Genomic DNA, 17,546 nt, shown 5'->3' on the forward strand with positions numbered 1-17,546 from the left:
ATTTCATAAATCATCACGTACTCGAGATATTTCACTAAACAAAAAATATATCGTTGCGTTCAAAAATCCTAGAGATAAGCTTCAATTTCAATGCTTAGCAATTTCAATTCTCACGAGCTCTTCAGAATATATAATGAGGTGACAGATAAACCACATGGTTATTTACTTATTGATCTTACGCAGGGAATAAATGATCTCCTTAGATTTCGTACACATATTTTTAATTCTGAGTATACAGTTTGCTTTTCAGATGAAAATGGTTTACAAAAAGAATCTAAATCGATCGAAATGCAATTATAAGTAATTGTGACATTGAGTTAGTAAAAGCATTAGTGGAGATAGTGTTGAATACTCTACGAGGAAATCATAAGGTATCAAAAAAGCAACTATATGTTGTCTACGTCTTATTTCATGTCCAAAACGGTCAATAAATTCTAAGAGAAAAGTTCTCATCCAAAAAGGAGGATTTTTACCTGTTTTAATAAGTTCATTGCTTTCGGGGATTTTTGGAAAAATATTGAACAATGCTTAAAAATAAGCATCAATTAAACAAAGTTATTTTAATGCATACAAATGCATATCAAAAATTGGTAAATAATGCCCAGAAAAACGATTTAATAAATATAACGTTTTTTTCTATTTTAAATGATAAAAAAAACTAGTGACTTTAATAAATGGATTAAAATACGTCAAGAATTGTGTTACTATAAAAATAAAAAAAAGAAATAAGACAATGGATATACGAACTACGCAGAACAAAACACTTTCACCACCTCAAAGCATTGGAATACAAACACAAAACGAGTCAGTTTGGTTAGATGTAAAACCTAACACTTCTATTCTTAACAATACAAATAATGGGTCCTCAAAAAAGGAACTCTCTATCACAAATGAGTTCTCTGATTTACCTAACGACATCGATGATGAAGCTTTTCTGACCGAAAAATCTTTCAACTCAAAACCTAATAAGCGTAATTTCGTAATTTCGTAAGTTCTGAGATCCTTGAACTCATATTTTGCAATTGGCAAAACCGACCATGAAACCTGTGTGTTAGAGTGAGACAGAGCGAGAAAGAGTGAAATTGTTTTCGTGATTCTGGCTATAATAATTATACGATCTGGTTCAGATTTTGCACTCTGTAAGATATAGTCATCTTCTACGATTCTGAGTTTTTGGTTTTCTCGTATCGTCGAAATTGTGGATGCCACAGATTTTCGCCCTTTGTGGGGGCGGAAGTGGGCGGGGCAAAGTTTTGAAATATTTTTGTAGCAGTGACATATCACAGAAGTCTGGATCCAAAACATCGTTGCTCTAGCTCTTATAGTCTTTGAGCACTAGGCGCTGAAGGGGACGGACAGACGGACAGACAGACATGGCTCAATCGACTCGGCTATTGATGCTGATCAAGAATATATATACTTTATGGGGTCGGAAACGATTCCTTCTGGACGTTACACACATCCACTTTTACCCCAAATCTAATATACCCCAATACTCATTTTTAGTATCGGGTATAAAAATGGTAAATGTAACAGAGTTTTTCGTGACATTACTTAGTAATGATTCGTTAAATGTATATCATGATAACGTTAAGTGTGCATTTACAAACATTGTAAATATTCCTGAAAACATGAACAATGACTGGAAAGTAGGAATTACAGACTTATATCTAAATAAATGTATAAAAAGCAGGCCTGAGAATACCTCAATCGTATCTGAAGAAACAACAGAATTCGTTATTAGCTTAGTAAATGGAGAAACATTTCGATATGAAAATGAGTCAATAGAGCCTGAACAGTTTTAAAATGGGTTGATTTTTGTTTACACTGATATTATCGAACCGAGATGTGCTGGAAATAAAAGACCTCGATGTCTTCGAGGAAAAAAGTAACTTATACAATTCAACAATATTGAATATTATCCCATTGAAATATGGTCTCCAAAAGAAATTTCGATCTTAATTACCGATTCCAAAGGGTATAAAGTACCATTTGAATCTTCAGCAATTCCAATTTTTGTTACCCTTCACTTTAAAAAACGAAAAGAAATGCTATAAATAATACTGTAAAGTTGGAAATACATTCAGAGTAGAAATAAGTAGAAATTCAGAGTAGAATAACCATGACGAAATCTTATCAACAATATTATTTAAATCAGTGTGGAGGAGGGTTGAATCATATAAGAAGTCTTTATGTTTCACCCAGAGTTATCCAACAAGGTAGAGGAATTGGGAATTTTTTTAGTGGTCTTTTTAATTACTAAAACCACTACTTATTCCTTTCGGGGATAAACGCTATTAAAAACCAAGCTTCTGAGACTGGAAAGGCCGTAATAAATGAGTTTGGTCGAAAACCTTTAAGAACCATTATACAAGAACAAAGTAAAATTACTTTGCAAAACCTGTCAAATAAAGCCATTAATAAGTTAACCCCATTCCAGAATGGGGCAGGTAAAAAGAATAAAAAGAGAAGGTCTAGGAAAAAACTATCTCATTTATCATCTAAAGAAGGAAGCAAACATACGCAGTCGAGACCAAAAAAAAAAAATCAACAAAGAAATTAACTATAAGAGAAATTTTTTCTAAATCAAAATGACCACCCATATTGAATGTATGAAAAGCGAATTGGATCTCTTTGAGCCACATCCTACACAAAGCTCTATTCTGAGAACAGAAGAAGTTTCATATAACCCAATAGCTTCGTTGGACAGTGCCTCTTCAATTGAATTCGTTTGCTTAGGAAATGGGGAAACATATCGAGACCTATCAAGTGTTTACTTAAGACTTGTTGTGCAACTAAGAAAAAGTGAATAAACCGATGTTGGAGTAGTGAATAATATTTTGCATTCAATGTTTAGAAGTTCGTCCTTATATTTAAATAATATTTTGGTTTCTCAGAGTGATAATAACTATCATTATTTGCAAACGATTTTAAACTATGGTAGTGATGCCAGTTATTATCCTAATTATGGTAACTTATTATCTGGTAGATACGTTAACACCGATGGATCCATTATGCTCAAAAATATTTTTCAAAACAGTAATAAGGTTGAACTATTCGGAAAAGTTCATGGAGATATATTTAATCAACCAAAACTGCTTATAAATAATGTAGATTTGAGGATTACTTTTAACATTGAAAAAACAGCATTTTATTTAATGGAATCTGAAACTGAATCAAATCTTAAAATATTATTCATGAACCACATAGTTATTAATCCGAGCATTTTATTGGCTCATCATCATGTTTTACAAACTCAACGAGGGGGAACGTTATGATTGATATCTGATAGATATGATCATTATCTATGATTCTGCGCTTTTAGTTTTCTCGTATCGTCGAAATTGTGGATGCCACAGATTTTCGCCCTTTGTGGGGGCGGAAGTGGACGGGGCAAAGTTTTGAAATATTCTTGTAGCAGTGACATATCACAGAAGTCTGGATCCAAAACATCATTGCTCTAGCTCTTATAGTCTTTGAGCACTAGGCGCTGAAGGGGACGGACAGACGGACGGACGGACAGACGGACAGACAGACATGGCTCAATCGACTTGGCTATTGATGCTGATCAAGAATATATATACTTTATGGGGTCGGAAACGATTCCTTCTGGAAGTTACACACATCCACTTTTACCACAAATCTAATATACCCCAATACTCATTTTGAGTATCGGGTATAAAATGCCATTTATCCATACAGCAAAGTTCAAGTAAAATCATTTACAATATATCCAGGAAATAATACATTATCAATTGACAATGCAGTTATTGGACAGCTTCCCAATTTTTTGGCTTTTTGCATGGTAAAAAACAAATCATATTCTGGAAATCGGTCATTAAACCCCTTCAACTTTGATCATTTTAAAATTCAACGCTTTAATCTATTGGTTAATGGAGTACAAGTACCATCGCAGGCACTTGAGTTTGATTTCTCGAACTCTGAAAATGCTCAAAGCTCTAGAGGATATAATATGCCATTCAGATCAAGTGGAATAAAACATTATGATCGAGGCTTACAAATTACAAAGGAAATGTTTGATAAAAATAGTTTTATATTAGCATTTGACCATCACAATTCAACTGTATGCTCAAATTTAATATCACAAGGAGCCATCCGAATTGAAGGACGATTTTCGGAGCCTCTTACAGAAACAGTTACTTGTCTGGTATACTTCGAATATGACTCAATGATTGATATTGATGAACAAAGAAATATTCGTGTTCTATTGTAAAAATGAATACATTGCAAATCGATAAGTTGCTTTCCAAGCATTCAAAAACAAAAACAATTTTTAAAGGAGTTTATCCCTCTGATCAGCTGCCTCAAGTAATTTCGAAATATCCTGCTTTAATAATAGCAAACACAGATTCTTCAAGCCATTCAAGAACTCATTGGGTTGCTTTTTACTTTGAAAACAAATATTCAGCAGAATTTTTTGATTCATATGGTTAATATCCCCAAAATAAAGAATTTTTAAAAATATTAAGGAAAAATTCCACAAAATTTACATTGAATAAACAACCACTGCAAGGATTTTTCAAATACATGCGGTCATTACTGTATCCTTACTGTATCCTGTATTAAAAGCAGCAAAAAAACATTAAATAGTTTTTAAAACAATTTAAGAAAAATTATTTTAACTATAATAATAATATATAATAATAATAATATAATAAGTTAATAATACAAATGTTTAAGAAAATTCGTTTAAAATAAAACACAATATTATTTCAGAGACATTTAAGATGTTTATTGATTTTTTGAGCTGGGATACATTCTTTTATTTAAGTTATAGTACTTTAACATTAGGTCTATAGCTTCTGCTTTCTTATTTGGTAGGGTATGACACAGGCATGTGTCAGGTCCGTCCGTTGCATCGTCATCACTCCAGGGGCATAGCTTATAATGAAAGCCAAACTTGGAGTACTGAAGCTCCTTTTCCTCCAGATCCTCCAAAATGCTCATCAAATTTTCAAGAATTTGTACGTGCTCCTCAAAGATCATCTCCTCGAATTGCATTAAAAAAATTTTTATTTGTTTGGCATGCATCTTGCAGCTGATAATGATTCAAAGAGCAGGACTCTTTATATCCACGTCTTTCCCTTATATTTATCTTTACCCATGTATTGGAAATGATAAGTACTATATCTAGCCATCTCTTTTTTACATATGTACATATATTCTTAACCTTTTTCTTTATTTTTGTCTTTACATGTATAGTTGTCTCTTCTTCTCTTACATATATGTATATAATGGGAAATCTTTATTTACTCTTATACATATAATACATACATATAAATTGGAAATGGGCAGTGCTATATCTATTCATATCTTTTCCTTTATATATAAGATGTGATTCCATGCTCCTTCAACATCTTAAAGAGTGTTTTTGTGGAAAATTTGGTTACATAACTTTTAGGTAAAAATATCCAAAGCGGTTCGTTGTCCTTATCAGTTAAATAAAGGACTACTTTATTTCCAAATGATGTTTTTTTGATTTTACATCCATTGATCTTGTACTCAAATCCTATGCACATGTCCTCAACCTTGGTGTATCCAACCGCCGGCTTTGTCTCGTTAAGTAATTCTAGGAAAGCCTAGGTATATATTTGATTAAGTGCTTATCATTTTCTATATAGAGATTTAAATATTCTTACATACCATTATAGTAATAGAAACTATTCAAACTACTAACGATTTTATACTAAATTATTTAAAAGATTGCATGCTCTTTCATACTCTCATTAATTCAATTTTATACAAATGTGATCTGAGCAGATTGGTAGTTGAGTGATAATAAGTAAATGGTTTTAAAGCTGTAATGGCCAGATGTCTTAAGTCTGATTGGTTGTTGAGTAATAAGGGATGAATTATGGATACACTGCTGTATATTGGTTCAAATATTATATTTACATTTTCGGTCTTATATAACCATCAACATGAAAAAATTATATAAACAGAACAAAATGCATAGAATTTTTGTTCATATGCTGATCACTTCCTATATAAGATAGGTTAGTTCACTTTCACTTCGAAATGAGGACATTTCATTGCGAGTTGTGTTATTTAAAAACATCTTTTAGTTCCCGCAATGCACTGAGAAAACACACCTTAAAAATCCACAACTTTAGTTATTCAAAATCAAAATCATCATTTTATCAATGTTACTTATGTTAAACAGCAGCGCGCGCCAAGGCGCGTGAAGAAGAATCAAGAGCACATCAGGGATGCTGCAGTGCTAAAGCCACCTGCGGCCATCGTTCTATTGGTTGCCGAACGCAGACCATGCGACAGTGATAAAGCCACCTGCGGCCTTCGTTTTCGTGGTTGCCGAACGCAGACCATGCTACAGTGATAAAGCCACCTGCGGCCTTCGTTTTCTTGGTTGACGAACGCAGACCATGCTACAGTGATAAAGCCACCTGCGGCCATCGACTTCCTGGTTGCCCCATCGTCGGCCAAACAGAGGCAGAATTCTCCGCCTTCGGCTGTCCTCTTCGCCCTGACTCTGTCCAGGATTCCTCTTCCAGCAGCTTCAGGGAGCACAGTTCACCAAATCATAGGGTTCAGCGGATGCTAGGCTCGTCTATTACCATCCTAAGGTTTAAAGTATAAAAATCTCACAAAATTTGTATATTTATGAAGAATAATTATAAGCCAACCTCATTAACGTTCAAGTTCCCACTGGGAGTTCGGGAAATGTGTTCAGAATTTGCAGTTATAAGTATTGTTAAGACATCGCTAGTTTAATTCATTTTCGTTACACATTCGTTAAACTCATATCATGCTTAAGCAATCTTTATAAATATTCACAAGCTATTGTTGTCAGTTAAGTTCGGATTGAATTGTCAGGGAGAAAATTCCCCCAAAAGTTTTGTGGCTCCACATACAAGGAGTAGGTCGAAGTTAGGAATTCTGAGTTGTAGCAAGAGATTGAGTTCCCGTACTGTAAACCACCTTTCCGAATTAACGCTTGTTTTCAGCCTACGCCGGAAGATCGATCTTTCGTCGTTAGAAATTGAACAGTGAGTGAGTAAGCATACCTTCCAAAAGTTGAAATGCCCAACCTCGCGAATTTGAAACCTCTGACCTCTACCTATTGAGGCTTTGCCTTGAGCGATCTGATCGTTGGCTAATTAGAGATGCCATCTGCATCCGGTCATCGACTGAACTCCGCATAGGATATCACGTTTTGTCAGCCAGACCGCCTCTTTGATTTTCGACTCATTCCAAAGTTAAAAGATTTAATGATTTATCCACATTTGTGCGAAAAGCGAAAGTAACTGACTTAAAGTATTCAATTATTTTCCCATGTTAAGCGAAAAGCGAAATTTATGAATTTAATTAGAATTTAACTCGAATTACAGTGTTATTATATATATACTCATTACATTATGAAATATCCTCATATACCAAACCATTACGAATCACCTATTTTTAGTAGTTATTAAGATCATTTACTATGTTGCCATATCGGATTTAATTTTTGTTTTAAGGAAATAATGTTGGAGTTTAGATAAAAGAACAAAATGGACTCAATGCTAGCTCGCGCGTTTTAGTAAAAGGTCAAAAGGGGTCATCGAAGAACGGCTATTCCGTGAGGATGACCAAAGGCAGGGTGGGTTCAGACTCCGCATAACATCTGCGGACATATACACCGATGTCTCTCCGTTTTCCTTGGTTCTCACTTCCCTTTCCTCTTTATCCTTATTTCCTTTCGCTTCCCTCTCTCTTCCTGTTCTCTATCCTCTTTAGCTTCGTATCTTCTTCTCGTCAAATCTACCGTTCTAGCACAAGTCGCAGCACGCTAAATTCTGGCAATATTATTGGTAATTGAAGCCTCGAGTCTGGGTTGATCTGAGGGAGCAACAACTCCACCCCCAAAGCCGACGAGCTAGAGCCGGATAATTATTAGCGTGCCCAGCTCTCTCAAATCGTAACGCCCGTTTTCGAACAGGACTCGTTGCACGTTACAGCATCCGGGAAAATGTATGATGGATTATCATTATTAGGCGTTGCATTCCTTGGGTCATCGTCGTCATCATCCCATTTAATGTCACTTAACCAGGTGAAGTTGCTCTCGAGATAGGTTTGGGTCTTAATCCCAAAAATCAAGGACAGGTCTACGGAGCTCGGCTGAGAGTCCAGATTTATGGTTGATTCCGGTTGGGAATCGATAAAAATGTTTTCGAGGTCATCCATCGTTGTTGAAAGATTACTAGCTGTTAGCTGTGAGTAGTTATTATATAGGAACTTTGCTATGGGACAGTGTTAGGTACACAAAGGGATGACTGGGTTTCTAGATGTCCGTATAGAGGGTTGAATGGTAAGAGAACACATAATTAAGGGAGATACATATATACAGGAGCACACAAAGAATAAAATTATAATACGAAGACATAAAAATTAATTAATGCTACTTATAGTAAATATACGGCCGTCCCTTATCCTTTTTAGCGCATTGGCCAATGTACGCTTGAGTTCTTATTATGGACCTTTATTAATTATTATTTAAACTACATTCATTCGAAGTCAGATATCAAGATGCCAGGCCGCTTGGCAGAGTCGCCGGTGTTGCCACATCAGCGAACGACTCTAAGATCAGTGTTGCTGAGGGGCTGCGATCCGGGCTGCCACAGTACTCCCCCTAGAAAAGTTACAAATATTCAGTTTTGTCTTTTCTCCTTGGGCTTTTTGGGGATGTTGTGTTGTAGCTTATCAACCTTCTGTGAAAGACGGTGCAAAGCAGCAGCAACGTCTTTCAAATTCGGACTTTTGCTACTTACCGCATCGACGGTCTGCTGAATATGGTCAGCGGAATTGGGTTGAGTCGACATAACACACATGAAGTCGATGGCATTATTTTCGATCATCTTGTTGACAATCTTTGCCAGCTTGTCCAGATCATTCTCCTCCCAAACCGAAATGAGCGGACGAATCGACGAAGGCAACTCGGTGAGGTCGCATCCACTAGCGGGTGACAAGCGACGCAAGTGAAGCAAGATTTCAGATGGCTTCCCAGTCATGTCTCCACCCCGGAGCAGCCGTCTCATTTTTGAATCCTCTGACTCGCCGAAAGTTTCGAGCAGCCGACGCCTCATTGCGTCGTACTTGTTGACAGGCGGTGGGCGAGTAAGGAGATCTTCAATTGCACGAACGGCCAGTCTCCCTCCAGTTGTATTGACACCAGGTCAAATTTGTGATCGTCGCGCACCACATTGTGCAAGTTAAGAAGACGCTCCAGTTGCGCGAACCAAAGCTGCGGATTGCATTTATTGAATTTTGGAATGATGATCTGAGCTAAATGTTGAGAGTTTGAAGCTGTTAGCTGTGCGGCTGCTACTTAAAGCATATGCAGTTTCTCTCTTAACTCATTTAGTGTGGCCTCCGTGTTCGCCATGTTTGTTGCTGTTCTTGCATTTGCGGTTGTTTTTTAACGTGGGGGTCACCACTTTAGCGCATTGGCCAATGTACGCTTGAGTTCTTATTGTGGATCTTTATTAATTATTATTTAAACTACATTCATTGTGCTTAGCGTCGAAGTCAGATATCAAGATGCCAGACCGCTTGGCAGAGTCGCCGGTGCTGCCACACCAGCGAACGACTCTAAGATCAGTGTTGCTGAGGGGCTGCGATCCGGCCTGCCACACCTATCACCTATCGGTGATAATGTAAACTAACTTCGATCTCAATCCTCTTTCTCACCCATGTAAAATCCTCTAAAATCGACCCTTCGCTCATTTATATTCTCTCTCCTCCCTCTTACTTTCTGTTGAGGAACGTATAACAAGTCCATCGCTAAGCGAAGAACCATCGGCAAAAGAGAACAAGAAGAGAATGGAAGAGACGAAAATTTGTATACACACATATTCTTACCGACGCTGCGACGGCATTTTTCAGTACCAAATAGACATCGAACTGGACAAGAACAAAATAAATACAGTCCACTAGAATCAAATCCGTCGAGCATATTATTTGCGAACATTCTTTGGTCCTTCGAGCCGGATTCTTGAACAGTTTTGTGTGCTTTGGTGTTAATTGAAAATTGTTTACAATGGAACAATTAAAGGCATTGGTAAAAGCCCGTGGCAGACTCAAGGGCAATTATCACACGCGCATTGGCTTGGGCTGAACGGGAGGAACCAACTACAACGGCGCAGGTCACCTCACGGATGGAACTGCTCCAATCGGCTTGGAAAGAGTTCTCACAACTTGGAGATTCCATTGCCCTTCTCGAACACGTGGATGGGTATGGGGATCCAGAGGAAGACAATGCACTCTACGAGGAAAAGTATCTATTGGCACATGCAATGATTTTGGAGAAAAATTCAAAATTCAAATTCTGCAGTTGGTGCGGTCACACCAATACAGAGCGAACTGCCAAAAATTCAAATCAAACGGTTCGCTGGCAGCTACACAGAGTGGCCAGCATTTGACGAACACACAGAAGTTTCATCATTTGAAAACACTACTCATCGATGAGGCTGCCAATTTGGTACGACATTTGGCGATCACGGACACTGCTTACAACACTGCATGGGAGCGTCTCAAGGAAAGGTACAATCGGCCGAGGCATATCGTAAACTCGTTTTTGGAACAATTTATGAGGTTGCCCACAACTACTAAAATTGATGCGGCGATTTTCCGTAAATCAAACGGGACGCGACTGTTGGATTATATATCTAGCACTGGAAAAACTTGATGCCGACACGAGGCGCAGGTGGATTGAACGCAGTTTGAATAAAGACTCACCCACTCTCGACGACTTCTTCAAGTTCTTGGATGCTCGTTGCGAGGAATTGGAACAAAGCAAAGGGGAGCCTTCGTCTGAAGGGAAAACAGTAACTCACGGGGACAAATCAAAAAGAATCACACACTCGATGGTGGCAGTTGAAGGCAGCAACTGCACCAAATGCCATTCGACAGAACACATTCTGTATGGCTGTCCACAATTTTTGGAAATGACAGGTTTGCAAAGGCGCTCTTTTCTAAAAGATACAAATCTATGCTATAACTGTATGAAGCCTGGTCATTTGAGCAACAAGTGTAAATCAAAATACACATGTAAACAATGCAAAGGTCATCACCATTCACTACTCCATTTACCAGATACTACATCGGGTATTATCGGGACCTTTGCGCAAACAAAAGGGGATAATCAGAGCAATTCAAACGCGCATTATAACACTTCGGTGACTTCAAGTCACATTGCCCAAGCAGAGGGCTCACCATCGATTGTATGTGCGCAAGGCACTGCACAATCTACTCAAGCAAAAGGATTGAACAGAAGCACATTACCCACGGCCATGGTTTATGTTAAAAACGCAAATGGGGACTACATAACATGTCGCCTCTTATTGGATACTGGCTCAGAACTCTCGTATATATCGGAACGTTGCATTCACGCTCTTGGATTGGCACGTTCACAATCACGTATCCTTGTTTCGGGAATATCTTCAGTAAAAGCCGACACCACAAGGGGATCCAGCACACTTCACATCAAGTCCCGAATTTCTGAGGATTATTTGACTGTAAACGCCCATGTACTTCGCAGAATCACTTCATCAATGGGAATCAAAACATTGATGCATCGGCACTCGATGTGTTTAGTGATCTTCAATTGGCTGACACACACTTCTGCACAAACGCACCAATTGACATACTATTGGGTAGCGAACACGTATGGTCTACATTTACAGGAAGGAAGATGTATGACAGCAAGGGCAATCTTATCGCCATTTCATCAATTTTTGAATGGGTTATTACGGCACTCATGACACCCCAAGCAAGCAATGCAATTTCACTACCTCTATGCAGACTTGCGAGACCTCGATAGACTTGGAGTGCAGCACACGGATGGCGAATGGACCTTCTCCGAAGTGACGGCTACTCAGGAGAGAATGCGGATGCTCGACAGGTTCGTCGGACTGACGTTCTCCAGGCGACAGCAACAGCTGAACGTGCTAGCGGTGCACGGGCTGGGTGGATTCCCTATCCAGGCCGGTCGGGGCTAAAAGGGAGGATCGAGCTGAGTCCTTAAGATCGGTACCACGGGTTGTGCAGTTCCAAGGCTGCACATTGAGGTCGGCCCCCTAGTGGGAGTATCGTGGTGGCTGTGGTTGATACCCAAACGTTACGCGGGGAGAGCCGCTAGGCTCCTCGTGGAGTTGCGCTCGCAACCGGGTGTCGAGACCCATAGATCGGAAGACGTGTTAGATACACCTCGCCCCTCACCAAGGGGGATTGTATGCCCGACCAGGATACTTTCAATTGGTACCAGAAGAGTCGCTATGTACATAGCTATAGCTTCTTTTTAGGGGCGCTAACTGGCGCATTGTACCAGGTTCCTGCGTAAGTAGCGGTGGTGCGTGATGGCGTGATATATGTATATATATCACACTAATCGAGGCTAAGCTGCAAATAAACATTAGACGCCGTGGTGGAAATCCCTCCCTGAGGAACCACCAAGTAAAATAAAGCTGAGAGATCAGATTCATTCTGTCCCTATCTACTCAAAAGCAGACGTGGTTTTCAAGCGTTCCGCTGTGCCGTCTTTTCAGTGTAGAAAGAAGTCATTTTTCCGAGTGGAAAGTGAACATAAATTTGCCGCGAGATTACGCGCAGTTATCAAGTGAAATTGCGAGTCGATTTGGTGCCAATTTGGTGGAGTTATTGGCAAATTAGTTTTTTGCTAAAATAACTCAAGAAACAGCCCTCTGCGGACATTAGTTCGACAACAGGTGCAGATAGCTCGACAACAAGTGCGCTTTGTTGGACGACAAGTTCGCGTTTGCAGCTTCGGTTCGAAGCTTTGCCTCAAGGTTGGAGCTTGTGGTTCGCGTCTCCACTAGTGCCGTTTAGTGTAGAGTTACGCCGATAGAGGGAGCCACATAGACAATGGAAGTAGACACGGAGGCCGACGCCAGCGACACTAGCCTGGCTAGTGTAGGGGCGAGCTCGTCTCCGAGCGTTCCCACCCGCAGGCGGGGTCGGCCGAAGTCCTCAGCCGCCAAAAAGGGAGCCAAGAAGATCGGGCTTGGGATTGGGCTAACCGGAGAGCGGCCGATCCCAGCCAAGAGATCGCCGCCAACATCGCTCCCCTTGGAGGAGACTCCATGCACCTCTGCCGCTGCCGCTGCCACCACCGCTGCCCGTACCTCTGCCGCCGCTGCCACCATCGCTGCCACCACCGCTGCCGCTGCCACCACCGCTGCCGCTGCCACATGTCCGGCAACAGGCATTGTCGCGGCAGGCTACTCGGCCATCATCTCGGAAATGTCTGCGATAAGGATGGCGGTGAACCAGGCTGTGCTGAAGGGGCTGATTCCGCCATAGGCTTCCATGGAAATCCTCGTCGCTACCAACCGGTACGACGAGTTGGTCATGGCCCTGGCTGGAGAAAAGTTGCGCCTGGAGGAGAGGGCAAGGATGCCGCCTCCACCGAGACCCGCTGCTGCTGCCCACACGGGCACCACTGCCGTCACAACCGCTGCGTATGCGACAGCCTTCCCAGGCCTGCCCGCACCGAGCGCCGTCGCTGCACCGATCCCAAAGCCTAGGGATACCTGGTCTGCTCTAATAAAGAGCAAGAACCCGGAGGAGACCAGCAAGGAGCTTGTGGAGCGAGTAAAGAAGACCGTGGTGCCGACTCTTGGAGTCCGCGTCCACGAGGTTCGCGAACTGAAGAGCGGATGAGCGATTATTCGCACCCCTTCAGTGAGCGAACTGAGTAAGGTAGTGGCCAGCAGCAAGTTCACCGAAGCAGGATTGGAGGTCAAGAAGAGGCCGGAGACCAAGCCTCAGGTCGTGGTGTATGACGTGGACACGTCCATAACACCTGAAGAGTTCATGGAGGAGCTCTTCACAAAGAACCTGGAGGAGACCATGACTGCCGCGGAGTTTAAAAAGTCGGTTCACCTGGGCAGTAAACCCTGGTCGGTCACCGACGGCGCCACGAGGTCGACGCAGAGGCACAGGAGGCGTTGCACGAATGCGTGTACATCAAGTGGTTTAGATGCCGCTGCCGCTCCTTGGTCAGAACATACGCCTGCCACAGATGTGCAGGCTTCGACCACAAGGTGTCGCAATGTCGCCTGATGGAGAACGTGTGCCACCGGTGTGGACAGAACGGCCACAACGTTGCACGGTGTCCCAACCCCGTGGACTGCCGCAACTGCCGCTTCAAGGGGTACCCTGCAGCACATTCCATGCTGTCAGCGGCGTGCCCGATCTACGGAGCGGTACTGGCGAGGGTGCAAGCTAGACATTAATGTTTAGCTTCATCCAAGCTAATGGTGGCCGTGGCCGAGCGGCTGTGATGGAACTCGGAGCCATCATGCGCAGCTCTGGCCGTCAGTTCGCACTGGTCCAGGAGCCGTACGTCGATGGAGCAGGGCGGATTACCGGCCTTCCTTCTGGAATGCGAGTTTTCCAGGACCGCCGAGGAAAAGCTGCTATCATCGTCGACGAACCGGACGCCATCTGCATGCCAATGGAGACCCTTACCACGGATTTTGGAGTATGCGTCAGAGTTACGGGAAGATTCGGCTCAATCTTCCTATGCTCCGTGTACTGCCAATTCGACACCGACTTGGCGCCGTACCTCAGGTACTTAGATGCAGTGCTGCTGCTGGGCAGCCGCACTCCTGTCATCTTTGGGCTCGACGCGAACGCAGTATCCCCAGCGTGGTTTAGCAAGCTCTCCGGACACAATCGGGGGCAAGCTAACTATGCACGGGGTGAGCTGCTGTCTGAGTGGATAACCGAGATGAGAGCCGGCGTGCTCAATGAAGCCAGTCGGGTGTTTACATTCGATAACCGTAGAGGCCAAAGCGATATCGATGTGACAATCGTCAACCAAGCTGCGACTATGTGGGCCACATACGATTGGGAAGTGAAGGAATGGGACACCAGCGATCACAACATGATCCATGTTGTGGTGACGACTGACCCGAACGACACAGTTGAGCCCATTGCTCCTGTGCCGTCATGGAAGCTTTCCAATGCGCGCTGGCGATTGTTCGGGGAGGAAGTGGTAAGGGAGATTGCCGAATTACCGGAAGACATCACCGAATCGCCGTTGGACAACCAAGTGTCTGCACTGCGCTCTGTAGTGCACAGTGTGTGCGACAGAGTGCTGGGACGCAGCACACCGAGAGCCGCGAGAAAAGTAGTTTGGTGGACTGCCGAACTACACTCCAAACGCCGAGAGGTCAGGAGACTGAGGCGAAGGCTCCAGGACGCTCGTCGGCATGAGACCGACGCAGCAGAGGAACTTGTGCTCGCGATGAGGATCTCCTCAGCGCAGTACAAGAAGCTCATCCTGAGATCGAAGGAAGACAACTGGCGACGCTTCGTGGGAGAGAACAGAGATGATCCATGGGGGCGTAAATCCACGTCTACAGGATTTGCCGAGGCCGCAAAAAGAGCACGGAGATTGGATGCCTTCGAACGGATGGTAGGCTGGTCGCAACATGGCGCGACTGTGCGGGTGTGCTCCTTCGCAACTTCTTTCCTGTTGCGGAGACGAATGCACACATTGCCATCCCGATCGAGGCTCCACCGGCCCTCGAAGCTTTCGAGGTTGATGCATACGTCGCCAGGTTGAAGAGCAGACGCTCTCCCGGCATGGACGGCATCACAGGTGCCATTTGCAAGGCATTGTGGCGTGCCATCCCTCAGCACATGACAGCGATGTATTCCCGCTGCCTGGAGACAGGGTATTTCCCAACGGAATGGAAGCATCCCAGGGTGGTTCCACTCCTGAAGGGACCCGATAAGGACCGGACCGATCCTACCTCATATCGGGGTATCTGTCTGTTGCCAGTGCTGGGCAAAGTGCTTGAGGGCATCATGGTGAATCGTCTGAAGGACACCATTCCGGATGGCTGCAGATGGCAATTTGGCTTTCGCCAAGGACGTTGTGTGGAGGATGCTTGGAAACACGTCGTGAGTACTGTTTCGGCCAGCCGGTCGAAATACGTGCTCGGAGTCTTCGTGGATTTCAAGGGAGCCTTCGACAACGTTGAGTGGAATGCTGCACTACGCCGCCTCCTTGAGCTGGGATGCCGAGAAGCAAGCTTGTGGCGAAGTTTCTTCTCCGGCCGGAGTGCGAGCATCGTCAGTAGGCATGGAGTATCCACTGTTCCGTTGACAAGAGGTTGCCCGCAGGGGTCCATAAGTGGTCCATTTATATGGAACATCTTAATGGACGTGTTGCTCCAGTGCTTAGAGCCCCTTGGTGCGCTCAGCGCGTATGCTGACGACTTGCTCCTCCTCATCGAAGGGAATGCCCGATCAGAGCTCGAACAAAAAGGAGGTGAGTTAATGTCCATCGTAGGCGCTTGGGGAGTTGAAGTCGGCGTTGCCGTTTCAACTAGCAAGACGGCGATCATGCTGCTCAAAGGCATACTTAGACGGCCGCCAGTATCGGTATCTAGGCATCACGGTCGGCGAGCGGTTGAGTTTTCTCCCGCACATCACGGGCTTGCGTGATAAGCTGACCGGAGTCGTAGGGCATTGTCGCGCGTACTGCGGGTCGACTGGGGACTCAGTCCCCGCGCAAAGCGGACAATATATGCCGGACTCATGGTGCCCTGTGCACTATTTGGTGCCTCGGTTTGGTCTGTCGTGACGACGACGCAAATGGTTGCCAGGAGGCATCTGCTTGCGTGCCAAAGGATCGTCCTGATTGGATGCCTACCGGTATGCCGAACAGTGTCCACCATAGCGCTGCAAGTACTAGCTGGAGCCCCCCCGTTTGATCTGGTTGCCAGACGCCTGGCAATCAGCTTCAAACTAAAGCGTGACTACCCGCTGGAGGAGAGCGATTGGCTGTACGGCGAAGATTTGGCAAATCTTAGCTGGAAGCAGAAGATGGCGCGACTAGACGAAGACCTGTTGTGCGAGTGGCAACGCAGATGGGATGATGGTGACTCCCCAGGACGGGTGACGCACCGCTTCATCCCGAACGCAGGCTTCGTCTACAGCGAACGAAGGTTTGGCTTCACGCTGCGCGCTGGGTTCCTGCTGACGGGCCACGGATCGCTCAATGCATTTCTGCATGGAAGAAGCCTTAGCGACACGCCAGCATGTCTATGCGGCGCAGAACGCGAGGATTGGCAGCACTTCCTATGTGCTTGTCCCCTCTATACAGACTTGCGAGACCTCGATGGACTTGGAGTGCAGTACACGGATGGCGACTGGACCTTCTCCGATGTGACGGCTTCTCAGGAGAGAATGCGGACTCTCGACAGGTTCGCCGGACTGGCGTTCTCCAGGCGACAGCAATTGCTGAATGCGCAAGCGGCGCACGGGCTGGGTGGATTCCCTATCCAGGCCGGTCGGGGCTAAAAGGGAGGATCGAGCTGAGTCCTTAAGATCGGTACCACGGGTTGTGCAGTTCCAAGGCTGCACATTGAGGTCGACCCCCTAGTGGGAGTATCGTGGTGGCTGTGGTTGATACCCAAACGTTACGCGCTCTCAACCGGGTGTCGAGACCCATAGATCGGAAGACGTGTTAGATACACCTCGCCCCTCACCAA

The 17,546-nt window shown here is 43.9% G+C and overlaps 1 protein-coding gene across 2 annotated transcripts; it reads right to left on the reverse strand.

The window, feature by feature from the left end:
- Positions 1-7,979: 7,979 nt before the first annotated feature.
- LOC6901098 (uncharacterized) lies at positions 7,980-11,489 on the reverse strand. Of its 2 annotated transcripts, XR_004470748.1 has the most exons (4): positions 10,756-11,489; positions 9,880-10,282; positions 8,790-9,801; positions 7,980-8,650 (listed from the first exon to the last, which is right to left on the reverse strand). XR_004470748.1 is itself a non-coding variant. In XM_033385419.1 (3 exons), exons 2-3 carry the CDS (start codon positions 9,102-9,104, stop codon positions 8,543-8,545), a joined length of 423 nt encoding a protein of 140 aa, XP_033241310.1. In that variant the 5' UTR covers positions 9,105-10,282; positions 10,756-11,485; the 3' UTR covers positions 7,980-8,542. The 2 variants fall into 2 exon arrangements, 1 of the variants encoding a protein (XP_033241310.1); XM_033385419.1 differs by having other exon boundaries at positions 8,790-10,282; positions 10,756-11,485.
- Between the last annotated feature and the right edge of the window lie 6,057 nt (positions 11,490-17,546).

Source organism: Drosophila pseudoobscura, chromosome X (genome assembly GCF_009870125.1).
Source record: "Drosophila pseudoobscura strain MV-25-SWS-2005 chromosome X, UCI_Dpse_MV25, whole genome shotgun sequence".
Classification (NCBI taxonomy): domain Eukaryota; kingdom Metazoa; phylum Arthropoda; class Insecta; order Diptera; family Drosophilidae; genus Drosophila; species Drosophila pseudoobscura.

Bases quoted from the DNA above. Each gene is read 5' to 3' on its own strand.
- LOC6901098 (XM_033385419.1), bottom strand. From the start codon at position 9,104: ATGAGGCGTCGGCTGCTCGAAACTTTCGGCGAGTCAGAGGATTCAAAA. The intron at 8,651-8,789 runs GTAAGTAGCAAA...TAACTTTTCTAG, and splicing joins TTCAGCAGACCGTCGATGCG to GGGGAGTACTGTGGCAGCCC.